Genomic DNA, 18982 nt, shown 5'->3' with positions numbered 1-18982 from the left:
TGAATCAGCTGTGTAGGAAACTCTGCTCTAACCCTTTACCCGAAACCTTGTAATCATACCAGCTGACCCTTACCCTCTACCCCTAACCCTACACCCCAAATCATTCTAACACAGAGACAAACAACTCTAGCGCACTGTCCAAAATGTATCGCAACAGTTGACAAACAGCAAAAGAACCATCTGTCTTTTTTCACGTTTACCTGAAAGAATCCGTACAGTAACTGTGCTTGTCCTTGCAAATGACATAAACACAACCTTGTTAGCTCTGATCAAAGCAACGACTGTATCGTTCTCTCATGAAAGCCTCTTACTAAAATGCAAGCCTGTCTGTTTGAATACACACAGATCTATGCAGAGCTCATTTTCTTTTCTCTGGGATAATTAATGGATTGGACATGTATAGCGATTTTGAGACACCCAAACACTTTGCAAATTAAGGGGGAAGCACACCTCATCCACCTCCAATGTGTAGCACCCACTTGGGTGATGAATGGCAACCAATTTGCACCAGAATGCTCACTACACATTATATATCAGGTGAGGAGTGATATATGCCAATTAGGAATGAGGGGGATGATAATGTGGCCAGGTTAGGAATTTAGCCAGGACACCGGGGATGACACCCTTACTTTTACGATAAGCACCAGGGGATTTTTTGTGACCACAGAGAGTCAGGACACCCGTTTAACATCCCATCCGAAAGAGGGCACCCAACACAGGGCAATGTTCCCATCAATGCCTTGGGGTATTGGGATTGGAATTTCAACACCATTTACAGCAGCATCTGGTCTCCCATCCAGGGACTGACCAGGACCAACGCTGCTTTGTTTCAGAGGCAAGCCATCAGTGGGATACAGGGTGGTATGCTCCTGGCATAGTCACCTGTTGAAGTATCCTGTGGTTAGGAAAGCTTTTTCGGGATTATCAAGTCCCCTTTTTGTTTCAAGTTGGGCTGAAGTGCTTTTGGGTACACTTTGACTTTCTCAGTGTATTTGATGTCTGGTAGAGACCAAATTGTGTAATGCGATAATGGCAAGGAGTTTAGTGTATAACGGGAAACTAGGTGGCCCTGGCTACAGCACAGAGATTAAACATCTCTATTCTCTTTACACAACAAGCTATTTCTGTCATTCAGATCAAATCAGACATTTGGCTACAATGATGACTTGAAGACTGGGCTCTGAAGCAAAACTCCTCTGAGACAAACAAAATGAAGTTCAAATATACTGCACCTTATTGCATTGGGAATATTGTTTTAGCCGCAAACATTTACCTCTTCTTGAAATTAGATTTTTTTTCTTCACATTTGAAGTCCCCTTTCCAGTCATTATGCGCCCTGTCTACACATACAGTAAGGACCACATTATAATGAATGATACTGCCACACTCAAAGGTGTTATGACTGGTTTCATAAAAATGTTATGAATGTCTTATGTATACCCCCTTTAGGTAAAGTGTTACCGATGTGTCACTCTATTATTGGGCTGTGACGCCATTTTGTCACATACGAACACAAAAGATCTCAGACACACTTTTAGTGGTGAGCGCTCATTACGTCATATACCATATTATGGTATCCCAGTGCCACCTTTCCCTATGTAGAGCCAGCCCTTAGTGTTCTCATGTAAACCAGCTCAGCTGGAGGTTGAAGAAAATTAATCTCACTCTGGCAGAAATGAGTTGGCGACAATCACTTTTGTCCTCCTAATGGAAGTTATTGAATACAGTTTCTCCAGGAAAGGAAGTATTTGTCAGCATGAAATTAACACTTAGCCCCCCCCCAGGCTTGGTCCCAGTTTGCACTCTGTCCTTGGCTTGTCAAAAGCCTTCCAAAACACACTGGAGGTTACAAATGAGCTGGTCCACTCAATTACCCCATCCATATTTATTTAGATCTATGTTGCTGGTGCCACTTTGTTTATGCTGCTATTATTTTGTTAGGGCTTAAATCTCAACTTGGCTAAGCTGTTAGCTGTTGGCTCCCCCCCCCCTTGGGTTTGAGCTGTGGGGGAGATATTTGTGGGCTATACTCGGCCTTGTCTCAGGATGGTAAGTTGGTGGTTGAAGATATCCCTCTAGTGGTGTGGGGGCTGTGCTTTGGCAAAGTGGGTGGGGTTATATCCTGCCTGTTTGGCCCTGTCCGGGGGTATTGTCGGATGGGGCCATATTGTCTTCCGACCCCTCCTGTCTCAGCCTCCAGTATTGCGCTAGGGTCAGTCCGTTATCTGGAGTATTTATCCTGTCTTATCCGGTGTCCTGTGTGAATTTAAGTATGTTCTCTCTAATAATTTTTCTCTCTTTCTTTCTTTCTTTCTTACTTTCTTTCATTCTTTCTCTCTTTCTGTCTCTCGGAGGACCTGAGCCCTACGACCATGCCTCAGGACTACCTGGCCTGATGACTCCTTGATGTCCCCAGTCCACCTGGTTGTGCTGCTGCTCCATTTTCAACTGTTCTGCCTGCGGCTATGGAACCTTGACCTGTTCACCGGACGTGCTACCTGTCCCAGACTTGCTGTTTTCAACTCTCTAGAGACACCAGGAGTGGTAGAGATACTCTGAAAGATCGGCTATGAAAAGCCAACTGATATTTACTCCTGAGGCGCTGACCTGTTGCACCCTCTATAACCACAGTGATTATTATTATTTGACCCTGCTGGTCATCTATGAACATTTGAACATCTTGGCCATGTTCTGTTATAGTCTCCACCCGGCACAGCCAAAAGAGGACTGGCCACCCCTCATAGCCTAGTTCCTCTCTAGGTTTCTTCCTAGGTTCTGGCCTTTCTAGGGAGTTTTTCCTAGCCACCGTGCTTCTACACCTGCATTGCTTGCTGTTTGGGGTTTTAGGCTGGGTTTCTGTACAGCACTTTGTGACATCAGCTGACGTAAGAAGGGCTTTATAAATACATTTGATTTGATTTGATTTGATAGCTGAGTGACCATTTTCCATGAATGTGTTGTTGTTCCCCTATAAAATATGACCGTACTACAGATAAGTGAGTGATTATGTTTTAAATGAACCTATCGCACACAACTTCCCATGTTCTTGGTGTATTCTCCCCTTTCAGACACTCTGCCACACATCCCTGTTGTACTGCATCTCTGAGGAGAATAGTGAATAGGCACAGTGAATAAGAAAGACCTTCAGCTCTTACCACTGTCCAGGTGGTTAGACTTGATGATTTTCTCAGAGTACTCCGATATACTGGAACATTCAATCTGGGGAAAAAGCAAAACATAAATAATTTCAAACATTTTGCCACTAATACCAGTGATCACCAAAATAAAGAGATGCTTGAACTCATTACGGGAATGAAAAAGGCTTAAGTTATCACTGTGCATCACACGTGGAGAATGTTTGGATCATAATGGTGGGATATGCCACTCTCTAACTATGTCCAACCAGGTGGGGTCTGAGATGGTAGTTAGCACTGGGAGACCAGAACTTGAAGTGCTCTTAAGTAAAGTTAAAGAAACAAAGAATATAACAGTTTGTCCTTTCCTGTGCCCAGCTGTCAAAGCTGCGTACTTCAGGTAATGGGCCAAGTACAGGTTACTCACAAGAACCTCTCTCTCTCTCTCTCTCTCTCTCTCTCTCTCTCTCTCTCTCTCTCTCTCTCTCTCTCTCTCTCTCTCTCTCTCTCTCTTTAACACAGACACACTCACAAGGCACACTGACATGAACACACAGAGCACATTAGCACAGCTTGATATCTGCCTGCATAAAGAAAGCAGCTCACCCCATGTCAGTGGTACTCTGCCGACCTGTCTGGATTTCACAATGGCCACACTTCAGGGGCCCGAGGCACATAGACTGGAAGCCCACCAGGAGCGCCCAACTGCGCCCACTGCACTTCCAATGTGCTTGATTTATTGAACTGACAATAAATAAGTTTTTATATAATAAAGGCTCTCCTCTATGAACTTTAGAGAATTCAATTGAAAGCCTTCACATGAATAAAGCAGGGACACAGTCATGCCGTGCGCACTGGGTCCGCGGTCAAACGACCAGCCCTCATCACTGTCAAACACTCCCTAAAACACTTCAGCAAGCAGGCCTTTCTAATCGACCTGGCCCGGGTATCCGGGATGGATATTGACCTCATTCCATCACTAGAGGATGCCTGGTTATTCTTTAAAAGTGTTTTCCTCACCATCTTAAATAAGCATGCCCCGTTCAAAAAATGTAGAACCAGGAACAGATCTGGTCTGGTTCAATCCAGACCTGACTGCCCTTGACCAGCACAAAAACATCCTGTGGCATACTGCATTAGCATCAAATAGCCCCTGCGATATGCAACTTTTCAGGGAAGTTAGGAACAAATATACACAGGCAGTTAGGAAAGCAAAGGCTATCTTTTTCAAACAGAAATTTGCACTATAAAGTCCATGGAGAATAAGAGCACCTCCTCCCAGCTGCCCACTGCACTGAGACTAGGAAACACTGTCACCACTGATAAATCCACGATAATAACATTTCAATAAGCATTTGTCTATGGCTACCCAAGCCTCACCCATTTCTCTTTCACCCAAATCCAGATCCTGATGTTCTGAAAGAGCTGCACAATCTGGACCCCTACAAATCAGCTGGGCTAAACAATCTGGACCCTATCTTTCTAAAATGATCTGCCAAAATTGTTGCAACCCCTATTACTAGTCTGGTCAACCTCTCTTTCATATCATCTGAGATCCCCAAGGATTGAAAGCTGCCGCCGTCATCCCCCTCTTCAAAGGGGGAGACACTCTAGACCCAAACTGCTACAGACCTATATATATCCTACCCTGCCTTTCTAAGGTCTTCGAAAGCTAAGTTAACAAACAGATCTCCGACCATATCGAATCCCACCGTACATTCTCCGCTATGCAATCTGGTTTCCGAGCTGGTCTTGGGTGCATCTCAGCCACGCTCAAGGTCCTGAAAGATATCATAACAGCCACCGATAAGAGACGATACTGTGCAGCTGTATTCATCGACCTGGCCAAGGATTTTGACTGAAAATCACCACATTCTTATTGGCAGACTCAATAGCCTTGGTTTCTCAAATGATTTCCTCGCCTGGTTCACCAACTACGTCTCAGATAGAGTTCAGTGTGTCAAATTGGAGGGCCTGTTGTCCGGACCTCTGGCAGTCTCTATGGGGGTGCCAACCCAATTCTCGGGCCGACTCTTTTCTCTGTATCAATGGATGTCATTCTTGCTGCTGGTGATTCTCTGATCCACCTCTACGTAGATGACACCATTCTGTATACTTCTGGCCCCTCTTTGGACACTGTGTTAACTAACCTCCAGATGAGCTTCAATGCCATACAACTCTCCTTCCATGGCCTCCAACTGCTCTTAAATACAAGTAAAACTAAATGCAAGCCTTTCAACCGATCGCTGCCCACACCTGCCCGCCCGTCCAGCATCACTACTCTGGACGGTTCTGACTTAGAATATGTTGACAACTACAAATGCCTAGATGTCTGGTTAGACTGTAAACTCTCCTTCCAGACTCACATTAAGCATCTCCAATCCAAAATTCTATCTAGAATCGGCCTCCTATTTCAGAACAAAGCATCCTTTACTCATGCTGCCAAACATACCCTCGTAAAACTGACCATCCTACCGATCCATGACTTCAGCAATGTCATTTACAAAATGACACAGCTCACTGGTCACCATAGCATCACCCACCCGTAGCACACACTCCAACATGTATATTTCACTGGTCACCCCCAAAGCCAATTCCTCCTTTGGCCAACTTTCCTTCCAGTTCTCTGCTGCCAATGACTGGAACGAACTGCAAAAATCACTGAAGCTGGAGACTCATATCTCCCTCGATAACTTTAAGCGCCAGCTGTCAGAGCAGCTCACAGATCACTGCATCTGTACATAGCCCATCTGTAAATAGCCCATCTAACTACCTCATCCCCATACTGTTACTTATTATATTTATTTTGCTCCTTTGCACCCCAGTATCTCTACTTGCACATTCATCTTCTGCACATCTATCACTCCAGTGTTTAATTTCCATATTGTAATTATTTCGCCACTGTGGCCTATTTATTGCCTTACCTCCCTTATCCTACCTCATTCACACACACTGTATATAGTCTTTTTCTATTGTATTATTGACTGTATGTTTGTTTATTCCATGTGTAACTCTGTGTTGTTGTTTGTGACACACTGCTTTGCTTTATCTAGGCCAGGTCGCAGTTGTAAATGAGAACTTGTTCTCAACTAGCTTACTTGGCTAAATAAAGTTGAAAAATAATAATAATAATTATATAGCGATCAATATTAAACCTTGAAAGTGTCAGGATTCTGCAAGTATAGACTTCTACTCCCATGTACGCTAAATAACTCCCACTATGGGCTTGTATCCAGGGTAAGGTAGGTTACTTTCTAAATGTAATCTCTTACAGTTACCTGTCCAAATTTTTATCAGCAAAGTAACTTTGGATTACTGAAACTCAGTAATGTAATCTAATTACTTTCAGTTACTTTTTTGATTACTATCCCCTTAAGAGCCATTACAAGAAGACAAAAAGGATCCATCAAACGCATTTGGTGTGTCATCATAGTTATCTCTGACATGTGGTCAGACTCGCTCAGGTGGAACAAACTTAAACTTGCGCCTTTTTTCAATTATGAATTGAATGTCATTGAGAAAACAGAAAGTTGTCATAATGTACTTTTTGCAAACATCCTTTCTGAATTTAAAAGTGATCCAAGAAGTAATCATCTTGTTTTTCAAAGTATCTCTAATCTGATTACAATATTTTTGCTGGTAATGTAATTTATTACAGTTTTTTTGTAACCAGTTTACGTGTAATCGAAGACATGTAATCAGTTACTCCCCAACCCTGCAAGTATCTCTGAGCTGTACGAGGTGATTCATGCTCTACACCACCCATTTATTCTCTGGAAAACAGAGAGGACAGGGTGAAGCTGGCTAATGCTGGAGCCCTTGGTAATGCCGGGGCAGAAGGACCCAGCTGTGGCCTGCCTTCTCTTTGCATTGCTGTTCTGGAGCTGTCAACCTGGGCACAGCTGGACCTCTACAGCCCATTAGTAGCAGTGCCCATGGTAATCAGTCAGCTGCCAGCCTGCCACCACTGGCCACACACATCTGTTCCCCCAGGCCTGGCCTGCTGTAAAATGGCATGTAGAGGAGAGAATGTCATCGATAATGTGTAGCCTGTGAGTGTGTGTGTGTGCGCGTGTGTGTGTCAGCTCACACCAATTGGCACTGATTTCTGCCTTTGCTCGAAGACAGTGACAGATCCAGAACCTACCTTCAGTGCCATGCCTGAGTGGGCGCTCTCACCCACAGAGATCTGAATGTCCCTCACATTGCCTCCCAGCTCCCAATGATGCCAGAAGGCATCAAACTGTCTCTCACCCACAGGCAGTCACACAGCTCCTCCTCCCTGGAGACAGTCTCCAATTGTCACATAGCTACCTCTAAGGAATCAATTCCACAAGGTTGGCTTAAAGGCAGGCACATATCTGCATACAGACTGTTCAACTAAGTGTTGCACAGTATCGGTATTGGAAGAACAGTAATTTGACCAGATGACACACACACACACACACACACACACACACACACACACACACACACACACACACACACACACACACACACACACACACACACACACACACACACACACACACACACACACACACACACACACACACACACACACACACACACACACACACACACACACACACACCCTCAGAACAGCCTCAATTCATCAGGTGCATGTACTCTGGTGTCAAAAACGTTCCAATGCGTTCCATTGACTCCAATGCTTCCCACAGTGGTGTCAAGTTGGCTGGATGTCCTTTGGGAAGTGGACCATTCCTGACATACAAGGCATTGCAGTTCTTGACAGCAGAGTTGGAGTTCTTGACCCACCAAACCGGTGCGCCTGGCACCTACTACCATACCCCGTTCAGAGGTACTCAAATCTCTTGTCTTGCCCATTCACCCTCTGAATGGCACAAATACACAATGCATGTCTCAATTGTCTCAGGGGTTTAAAATTGTCTTTAACTTGTCTTCTCCCCATCTACACTGATTGAAGTGGATTCAAGGTGAAGGTGAGAAGGGATGATAACTATATCGACCAAATTTTCACATTTGTGCTTTGTCATCAGAAATGATTGCTTCTGGTACCTTTATGTGTGTGTAAAATATCAATGTTCTCAGATGTTTTATTCATAGATTTCAGATATGAATTATAATGATTTTCTTGCTAAATGCTATTTATTAATTATTTACCTGAAATTGAATGTTGGTATCCTGTATATTTGATGCTGTTATGTGGTTGTCTTACCTAGATACAGTGCCTTCAGAAAGTATTCATACCCGTTGACTTATTCCACATTTGTTGTGTTACAGCCTGAATTCAAAATGGATTAAATATTTTAAAAATTCTCACCCATCTACACACAATCCCCCATAATGACAAAGTGAAAACGTGTTTTTTAAATTATTTGTCATTTTATAGAAAATGAAATACAGAAACATCTCATTTATTTAAGTATTCACACCCCTGAGTCAATACATGTTATAATAACTTTTGGCAGTCTTTCTGGGTAAGTCTCTAAGAGCTTTGCACACCTGGATTGTACAATATTTGCACACTATTCTTTAAAATATTCTTCAAACTCTGTCAAGTTGGTTATTGATCATTGCTAGACAGCCATTTTCAAGTCTTGCCATAGATTTTCAAACCGATTAAAGTCAAAACTGTAACAAGGCCACTCAGGAATATTCAATGTCATCTTGCTAAGCAACTCCAGTGCATATTTGGCTTTGTGTTTAAAGTTATTTTACTGTGGAAAGGTGAATTTATCTCCCATTATCTGTTGGGAAGCAGACTGAACCATGTTTTCTTCTAGGGTTTTGCCTGTGCTTAGCTCTATTTCATTTATTTTTTATCTCAAAAACTCCCTAGTCCTTGCCGATGACAAGCATACCCATAACATGATGCAGCCACCACTATGCTTGAAAATATGAAGAGTGGTACTCAGTGATGTGTTGTGTTGGATTTGCTTTGTATTCAGAACATAAAGTGAATTTCTTTTTTTAACTTTAGTGCCTTATTGCAAACAAGATGCATGTTTTGGAATATTTTTATTCTGTGCAGGCGTCCTTCTTTTCATTATGTCATTTATGTTAGTATTGTGGAGTAACTACAATGTTGTTGATCCATCCTCAGTTATCTCCTATCACAGCCATTAAACTCTTTAACTGCTTTAAAGTCACCATTGGCCTCATGGTGAAATCCTCTCCAACAGCTGAGTTAGGAAGGACGCCTGTATCTTTGTAGTGACTGGGTGTATTGATACACCATCCAAAGTCTAATTATTAACTTCACCATGCTCAAACGGATATTCAATGCCTGCTTTTTTACATGTTTTACCCATCTACCAATAGGTGCCCTTCTTTGCGAGGGATTGGAAAACCTCTCTGGTCTTTGTGGTGGAACCTGTGTTTGAAATGCTCTGCTCGACTGAAGGACCTTACAGAAAATTATATGTGTGGGGTACAGAGATGAGGTAGTCATTCAAAAATTATGTTAACAGAGTGAGTCAATAAAACCTATTATGTCCCTGGTTATGCACATGTTTACTCCTGAATTTATTTAGACTTGCCATAACAAAGGGATTGAATGGGTATTGACTAATTTTTTTTGCAAAAATGTCTAAAAACATCATTCCACTTTGACATTACGGGGAATTGTGTGCAGGCCAGCGACACAAAATCTCAATTGAATAAAATGTCAATTCTGGCTGTTACACAACAAAATGTGGAAAAAGTCAAGGGGTGTGAATACTTTCTTAAGGTACTGTACTTTCTGTAGGTACTGTAAGCCCCATTTTGATCAAGAAAAACCCTGCAAGGAATGACCATCCATGAGATCAACTCCATTGAATCCATTTACCATTCACTGTGTTGTTGGTGCTCAGAAAATGTATCAGACCTTCAGAATGAACAGAGAGCCCACTCTGGAAATGTATCAGACCTTCAGAATGAACAGAGAGCCCACTCTGGAAATGTATCAGACCTTCAGAATGAACAGAGAGCCCACTCTGGAAATGTATCAGACCTTCAGAATGAACAGAGAGCCTACTCTGGAAATGTATCAGACCTTCAGAATGAACAGAGAGCCCACTCTGGAAATGTATCAGACCTTCAGAATGAACAGAGAGCCCACCCTGGATATGTATCAGACCTTCAGAATGAACAGAGGGCCCACTCTGGAAATGTATCAGACCTTCAGAATGAACAGAGACTCTGGAAATGTGATGTGCTTGTGCAGCATATTGTTCCAAACAATAGCTCTTATAATGAAAAGGGCACTTCTGAGATTCATATTCATATTTGTAATGTTGAATACATTTGTGAAAATGGTTATAAACTAGACATACTCCATATGTTAGAGCACACTAAGGGACATAACGGACACTAAGGGACATAACGGGCACTAAGGGACATAACGGACACTAAGGGACATAACGGCAATAAGATTTTGTCTGCATAATGTACCGTTCACAGATCACACGATCTTACAAGAGGCACATACACAGTGCCTTCAGAAAGTATTCAGATCCCTTGACTTTTTCCACATTTTGTTACGTTACAGCCTTATTCTGGAAAAATCCTCAGCAATATACACACAACACCACATAATGACAAAACGCAAACAGGTTTTTAGAAATGTTTGCAAATGTGTTAAAAATAAAAAGCAGAAATACCTTATTTACATAAGTATTCAGTATCCTTTGCTATGAGACTCGAAATTGAGCTCAGGTGCATCCTGTTTCCATTGATCATCCTTGAGATGTTTCTACGTCTTGATTGGAGTCCACCAGTGGTAAATTCCATTGTTTGGACATGATTTGGAAAGGCACACACCTGTCTATATAAGGTCCCACAGTTGACGGTACATGTCAGAGCAAAAACCAAACCATGAGGTCGAAGGAATGTTCCGTAGAGCTCCGAGACTGGGGAAGGTTACTGGGGAAGGGTACTGGGGAAGGGAACCAATAAATGTCTGCAGCATTGAAGCTCCCCAAGAACACAGTGGCTTCCATCATTCTTATATGGAAGAAGTTTGGAAAAACCAAGACTCTTCCTAGAGCTGGCCGCCTGGGCAAACTGAGCAATCGGGGGAGAAGGTCCTTGGTCAGGGAGGTGACCAAGAACCCGCTGATCACTCTGACAGAGCTCTAGAGTTCCTCTGTGGAGATGGGAGAAACTTCCAGAAGGACAACAATCTCTGCAGCACTCCACCAATCAGGCCTTTATGGTCGTAGAGTGGCCAGACAGAAACCATTCCTCAGTAAAATGCACATGACAGCCAACTTGGAGTTTGCCAGAAGGCACCTAAAGGCTCAAGAAACTCTGAGAAACAAGATTCTCTGGTCTGATGAAACCAAGATTGAACTCTTTGGTCTGAATGCCAAGCTTCACGTCTGGAGGAAACCCGGCACCATCCCTACGGTGAAGCATGGTGGTGGAAGCATCATGATGTGGGGATGTTTTTCAGAGGTAGGGACTGGGAGACTAGTCAGGATGGAGGGAAAGATGAACGAAGCAAAGTACAGAGAGACCCTCAATAAAAACCTGCTCAAGAGCCCTCAGGACCTCAGACTGGGGCAAAGTTTTACCTTCCAACAGGACAACAGTTCTAAGCACACAGCAAAGACAACACAGGATTGGTTTTAGGACAAGTCTCTGAATGTCCATGAGTGGCCCAGCCAGAGCCCGTACTTGAACCCGATCTAACAACTTCGGAGAGACCTGAAAACAACTGTACAGTAACGCCCGCCATCCAACCTGGCAGAGCTTGAGAGGATTTGCAGAGAAGAATGGGAGAAACTCCCCAAATAAAGGTGTGCTAAGCTTGTAGTGTCATACCCAAGAAGACTCAAGGCTGTAATTGCTGCCAAAGGTCTTTCAACAAAGTACTGAGTAAAGGGTCTGAATATTTATGTAAATGTAATATCAGTTTTTATTTGTAATAAATTATCAAAAATTCTAAAAACCTGTTTTTGCTTTGTTATCATGGGGTATTGTGTGTAGATTGATGAGGTTTAATACATTTTAGAATAAGGCTGTAACATAACAAAATGTGGAAAAAGTCAAGGGGTCTGAATACTTTCCGAAGGCACTGTAGGTCTAAAAATGCCAATTGTCATTATTTTCAAAAAATATCACCTGTGATACAAATGTGAAAGGCATGTCAAACACCCTTCCTCCCAATTACATTTTTTGGTGATTATTGCCAGAACAATAAATATATACATGCACGCACACGCATGCGCACACGCACACACACAGTTACACAAACTGACAAAAAATCCTGTCCAAGACCAATGTACTAAATGAGAACCACAGGGGTGTCAACAAGCTCCTGGCCCAAATCCAGCATGCATTTTCAGATTTGCCTAGAGTGGAAATGACTTCTGCTCCACAATGCACAACTCAGCATCTGAGAGCTCTAAAATAGAGAGAGCTTATCAAGACAACCTGCCTGACAAGCAGACAGCGAATAACCACCTGAGGTAAACCAAGTCTGCACCGTGACAAACTCATACATTCATCAACAAATATATGTACATATGCATAGTATACACATGTAAAGATACAAGTACACAGGCACACACTCACGCGACGCACGCACGCGGTCTGGGGAGAGCAAGCGGCTTGTCAGGCTAGGCTTCACAGCATTTCCTGACGCTGTCGGTTATGATGGTTCTGCCTGATAACATTCTAGTCCGAGGCCAGACAGGGACCAAAGAGTGAGACAGCTTCTCGTACCCCGTAAACGTGCTTGGCTCCCGCCTTGGCTGCAAACATGGACAGGATGCCGGTCCCGCTGCCGACGTCAAGGACGATCTTGTCCTTGAAGGCGTGCTTGTTGTGGTACATGGCGTTCCTGTAGGTCAGCGTCCTCACTTCGTCCTTCAGCATCTCCTGTTCAGTGACAAATGATTGGTGTCAGGGTGGGAGATGTCAAAACCACTTCTAACAGTGTATCCAGGTGAAAAACAAGGTGTTTTTCAATCAAAGCCATATTAACTTCCCTGACAATATGAACGTAGACTTAGTGTAGTGTGAGTGGATGAAATACAGTATATTAAACATGAGTCCGCCAGGCACTGTAATCCCACCGTTCCTTTTCAGGCACACTGGTCCACATTGAAAAACAGTGGGGGGTTACTGCATATCTCTCTTAAGTCAAATCAACCATTCTCTGTCTGTCAGGAACATTCACAGAGCAGAAAGTATAAAAACCAATCTGACCTAGTGAATTCAAAAAATGTCACAGAACAAACCCCATCTCACAGGTCTTACTTGAAATATTCTCTCTACCCTTCTGACACCCTCCTCTCATATACCCTGGAACAGTTGGACATCTCTGGGGAGGAGCTGCAGTTCTCTGAAGTGTTAGGCTGGTTGGCTGGTCTTTAGTGGAACTAGCTGGAACACAGTACATCTCTGGGGAGGAGCTGCAGTTCTGTGAAGTGTTAGGCTGGTTGGCTGGTCTTTAGTGGAACTAGCTGGAACACAGTACATCTCTGGGGAGGAGCTGCAGTTCTGTGAAGTGTTAGGCTGGTTGGCTGGTCTTTAGTGGAACTAGCTGGAACACAGTACATCTCTGGGGAGGAGCTGCAGTTCTGTGAAGTGTTAGGCTGGTTGGCTGGTCTTTAGTAGAACTAGCTGGAACACAGTACATCTCTGGGGAGGAGCTGCAGTTCTGTGAAGTGTTAGGCTGGTTGGCTGGTCTTTAGTGGAACTAGCTGGAACACAGTACATCTCTAGGGAGGAGCTGCAGTTCTGTGAAGTGGTCTAATGTGGGCTGGCCTTTAGTGGAACTAACTTTACATAGAGTCATGTAAGAACACAGTTGGTAAGAACTGAGAATATATTTACAAAGCATCTTAAAGTAGAATAATAATAATAATAATGATGCTAATAATAATGGTACTAATAATAATGATACTGACAATAATAATACTAATTATAATAATACTAATAATAATAATAGTAATGATACTACTACTAATAATAATATTGATTATACTAATACTACTACTAATAATAATAATACAATAATGATACTAATAATAATAGTACTACTAATAATAATAATAATAATAATAATGATACTAAGAATAATACTACTACTACTACTACTACTAATAATAATAATAATAATAATAATAATAATGATACTAATAATAATACTACTAATAATAATAATAATTATTATTATAATGATACTACTACTTTATGTTTGAGAAGCTTGATGCATACAGCCCCTGGGCAGCCCTACCTCATGGATTCCAAAGTGGGCGTAGGAGTCAAAGTAGTAGTCCCTGGAGGTCATCTCCTCAGGGTTGAGGAACTTGGCCATCTTCCCCCGGCCAGGGCAGCTAGGCAGGGAGGCAGCGTGGGGAGTATGGGGCGGCCGTGGGACATGGTGGACAGAGTGCACAGGCTTGGGCAGCGAGGTGGGCTGCACGCGCTGAGATTGGATGATGCGGATCGGCTGTGGCTGCTGCTGTTGCTAAGAGTTTTTAGAGAATGGTTACACACAATAAAGACATCATGGGGCTGGAGCAGATTTCTAAAAGTCAGGTCTTCTACAGAGAAACAGTGGTTGAAGGACATACTGTATGATGATAAAACTGTAAAAGCCAATGAATTGATTTTGTGTTAGCACAACACTCTGCATTCTGCTCCCAATCTGCGGGAAGAACAGATCTTGCAGCAGTTTATATTCTTTGCTATTTTCCTATCTAATTTGTTCTTTCAACAGTCATTGGCTTTCCCATGGAACACCAGAGGTGAGTGGACCAAGCGTATTTGTCTAGAGACAACACTAACAGTATTGACAGGATGTATGTCTGTCAGTCTGTCTGAGGAAAGCAGAAGATGCAGAATTCTACACAGAAGGTGTGCCTGTAAAACTCTGATTGTCACCTGTAATGCTTGCTGGGAGTGTACAGACAGGAGCCTGTCTGATCAGCCCATAGCTCTGCGGAAGAAAAAGGATCCAGGATTTCCTTCCCTTCCAGACATATTATCAAGAGAGGAAAAAGGGGAAAAACTCAATCGAGCATTCAACTCAACCCATGTCATCTTCTGTTCCCTGGTGCACATATATCTTACGATTTAGATTTCACTCTCATGGCTATCAGTGATATTGATCTGGCCTTGTCAGTCCTTCTCCTCAGTCTTGTGCTCGGCAGCCACTCTGACTGTGCAGCTTTGTCTTTGTCCTTGTTTTGCTGAGTAATGGGGATGGTCTGTCAACAGGGGGTGGAGCAACAGGCAGCTCCAAACACTGGCTCCATTCACACAGAATAACCTGTTCTAGTCACGTACTGGGTAAGCAGGAAGATACATGGCAACAAACATTACTTTCACTGATGGACAAACAGGATGGGCAAAAACAGACAGAGACAAGAAAAAAAAGTCTATCAAAACTATATGGGTACCAGGGTCATCTTTTTCTCACCACCCATCTTCTGTTCCTCAAACTTTTACTCTCAAGCATAGAATGCTACAATTCTCATGTTAACTACATCTAAAGCCAACTCCCTGCTCTGCTGATGAGAATTGTTCTCCTCTCTCTGCTCATGCAGGGAGTAATAAAGGCCTAGTGCAGTAATTTGGTGGAATGTTTCATATGTATATAAATTCGTTTTTTATTGTGATTCATCGCCTGGTGCTGCAGCACCCTCAGCACCCCTACACACCGCGGCTATGCGTTTCGCAGGATGGTCCACTCAGGGAGCAAGCCAAAATAGCCGTTCCAGTTTGAGGTTGCTACAGGACCAAGGACAGCGCACGAGCTATAAACGCGGGCTCGCGCCTTAAATCACGTTTCTCTGAATTATTGACCTGTGACTGACCGAGTGCAACCTTTCTCTGGATTACCAACAAGCCAAAATAATGAGTGGCAGACACGAGTAGGCTATCATTAGGGTAGCTCCTATTAAACACAGTGTCACACGAATCAATTACGTTTACGGAACTCAACTAATGGTCAATGAACAGTTTGAAGTCACTGTATGCTTAGGATAAAAAATATTGTATGAGTGGAGCGTGCCATTTGGTATAGACATTTTACAAGGCATAGTCTATGTTGCACAAAAGTGGACCCAAAGAGTACCAACACATAAAGTGGACCCAAAGAGTACCAACACATATATTGCAGAGGTACCAGCATGCACTTGTGCGCGATGTGCTTTACATGCTTGAAATGAGAACTTAACCTGACAATAACAGCGCAGTAGACTATTTATCACTCACGTTGTTGTGTAGCTTTGCCTATGAATTAATGGAAGATTGCACACCTACCTCAGTGCTCTCAGACTCCGCCATTTCCCCCCTGAGCAGCATACAGCGGGAGGAGTGTTTCATTCCCATAAAAGCCCAGGAGATTTGGTCTCGATAGGATGAAATTATTATTTTTGAAAGGATTTGGTCGGAGTTATTTTTGTCCACACTTTTCCTCAACTTGTAATTCACAGACACAATTGCTGTGAAATTATATTTCAAAGACAAAAAAACGACATAATGTCTCACAGGAGTAGCGACCTCTATTAGCAGATAAAAGTGTTCTGGATTCCATTGTGCAAAAGTTATATGTCTCCCATGTCGCTTTCTAGGACATTTTCCGGAAACCTCTCATCACTTTGCAACCCTTGAGGAAAATGAATAAGGTAAACGGCGTTCCCATGTTCTCCAGCGATGTCGGCTACTCTAGATCAGGTGCAACGCACACTATCAGATCACATTTAGGAGCAAGTTGTTCATTTATGGTCGGAACATTGGTGTCTAAAAATAGAGACCCATGTCCCTATTGCTGTGATGTCTTGGAGAAAAGCAGGCAACGTGTTATTTCCTTAAAGCTTTGGGTTGTCTCACTCTTGGTCACTCCTTACAGATGTTCATGCCATTTTATTTTCCACGAGATTATACTGCAAGCATTGCCTATTTAAGCCTATGAATAACGCAATAACTACTGTCGAAGAGTCCATTTCAGCGCAGGAAGCTCCAAAACATAGAAGGGCTCACGCTTTGCTTGATCTAATTTCCACTTTGTCGAATTGCTAGGCAGCCTCATATGGAAAGTTCAACTTTACTCTCAGCTTGAATTTGAAGATATGACAGGATGCTCAAAGCCTTGCTACTTGAAACAGAAGGCACCACCACCTCAGTGCGCATGTGAAATCAGTGCTTGCTGCTCGCGGGTTTGGTTTTTCACCTTCTCAGCTGATCCTGTCCTTTGAGATGAGATCAAACCCCTCGGAGAGAGGACAGGTGTCTAGTCAGTGAGGTTCTCCTGCTCCCCTCTCCTTCCCCACAACTGAGATTAAAAGAGACAGCATCCCTAACCCCCCCCCCCCTCCCCTGCTTGGCAAAATGATTGTGCAGACAAGTAAGGGAATATTTTATTTAGCTACTTTCATGTTTATTCAGCTATTTCATTCCTTTACAAGTATATTTTGTGGTGCTGCTCAAGACTGAGCTTTCCTGTTTTTTTTGGTGTGCAATTTGACTGAGTAAAAGCTGTGTTTCTTTTCAGGCAATACCTACCTCTGCCACCAAAACCACTCACGGCCCCTGCACACACCATGCATTGAGCACAGAAATGGTGTACTAAAGCCTGCACAAACACGCTGACACCCAGATACTGCAACTATGCATGCACACCCACGCACTTGAGGTCCTTGAAAAATGTTTGACTATCGAAACAGATTGGTGGGGACAGATTGTGTTCAAATGGTGGCCACTCCGTTGGCTTAAGTCTTATAGCTCCTCAGATCTGCTGCTACATCAGTGTCTTGTGTCCATCCGACTCGCTATTTCTCTGAACACAGTTCTCAGCAGAGAACAGACAGTCTCATTGTGCCAGCTGTCCTCCATTCTCCCCATAAGAGGCTACATATAAAAGTGATGCGCTGAAATTGCTTCAATTACCTCTTCTGCTTTCCCCTGATCTATATACCCGCCTTTTCATTAGCAAACGACTGCTACTGAAAATATCCTATCCTATCGTCTGATAAAAAAGCAAAATAACAAGGAATGACAATGATGAAATACAATGAGTTGGAATGATTAGCCTCTTTTTTTTACAGACGCTGCTCAGAGCTGTCTATTGACTCCTGCTCTCACAGTTACCTCTGCAGGGTGTTCTGATTGGAGAAGTGTTCCCTCCCATTTAACAGTGAAACTTTTAGTCTGAAATTTACCTCCCCCTAGTCCCTCAAGATATTTCCAAAATATTCCACATTTGCGTGGGAGTCCCAGAACATTGCACTCTCACAGGAGGGAGTGGGAGTACCCGTGTAGGAGAGTACAGCAGGGGGATATTTCTGTAATGCTCACTGACATTTTGTGCAAATCCACATGCTGCACGCCATCAACGATTGTGGAACCTCCCCAAAAAACAATTGGCATACAGTCACTGATTGCACCTTGCAGATCTATAGATAGATGTGTCCATTTAAAAAAAAATGTTTTTTTGTATATTTTATTAATATTTGTATTTTTTTCAAATTATGATGCACTTTGAGATTATTCTGTATAGTGTAATACATTATTCTTGTTATTTTGTGAGTAAGCAAAACAGGTGCAGGCCTATAGTAAAGCATACATTCTATTGAACAGATATTGAAGAGGATTCAAATGTAGTCATTCACCTCTCTCTCATCTCACTATCACTCTCTCGCTCTGTTTCTTTACCTGCTCTGTTCTTCCTCTGTTTGGCTGGCTTGACCCAGGCTGGCTTTCAGTCTACTCTGTTTAAACAGAGAGGATTGTGAGCGAGTTCAACCCAGATCAGTGAACTGTGAATTTACCTACACAGCACTTCTTTGGCCTGGCTCTAAAGCTATACATTTTTTAGGCCTGATAATAATATGCAACCTAATTTGAGTTTGGTTGATAAATCA

General features: G+C 42.8%; 1 protein-coding gene across 1 annotated transcript in view; it reads right to left on the bottom strand.

The window, feature by feature from the left end:
* Positions 1 to 17321, bottom strand: part of LOC123992927 (protein arginine N-methyltransferase 8-B) — a 40847-nt gene extending 23526 nt beyond the window's left edge. The window contains exons 1-4 of the mRNA XM_046294576.1: positions 16383 to 17321; positions 14350 to 14583; positions 12831 to 12986; positions 3156 to 3219 (exon numbers count right to left, since the gene is read on the bottom strand). Coding sequence (XP_046150532.1) covers positions 3156 to 3219; positions 12831 to 12986; positions 14350 to 14583; positions 16383 to 16451 — 523 coding nt within the window. The 5' untranslated portion in view covers positions 16452 to 17321. The remainder of the gene's footprint in view (positions 1 to 3155; positions 3220 to 12830; positions 12987 to 14349; positions 14584 to 16382) is intronic.
* Between the last annotated feature and the right edge of the window lie 1661 nt (positions 17322 to 18982).

This window comes from Oncorhynchus gorbuscha, linkage group LG02 (assembly GCF_021184085.1).
Source record: "Oncorhynchus gorbuscha isolate QuinsamMale2020 ecotype Even-year linkage group LG02, OgorEven_v1.0, whole genome shotgun sequence".
NCBI lineage: Eukaryota > Metazoa > Chordata > Actinopteri > Salmoniformes > Salmonidae > Oncorhynchus > Oncorhynchus gorbuscha.
This window is presented reverse-complemented; position numbering and strand designations above follow the sequence as displayed.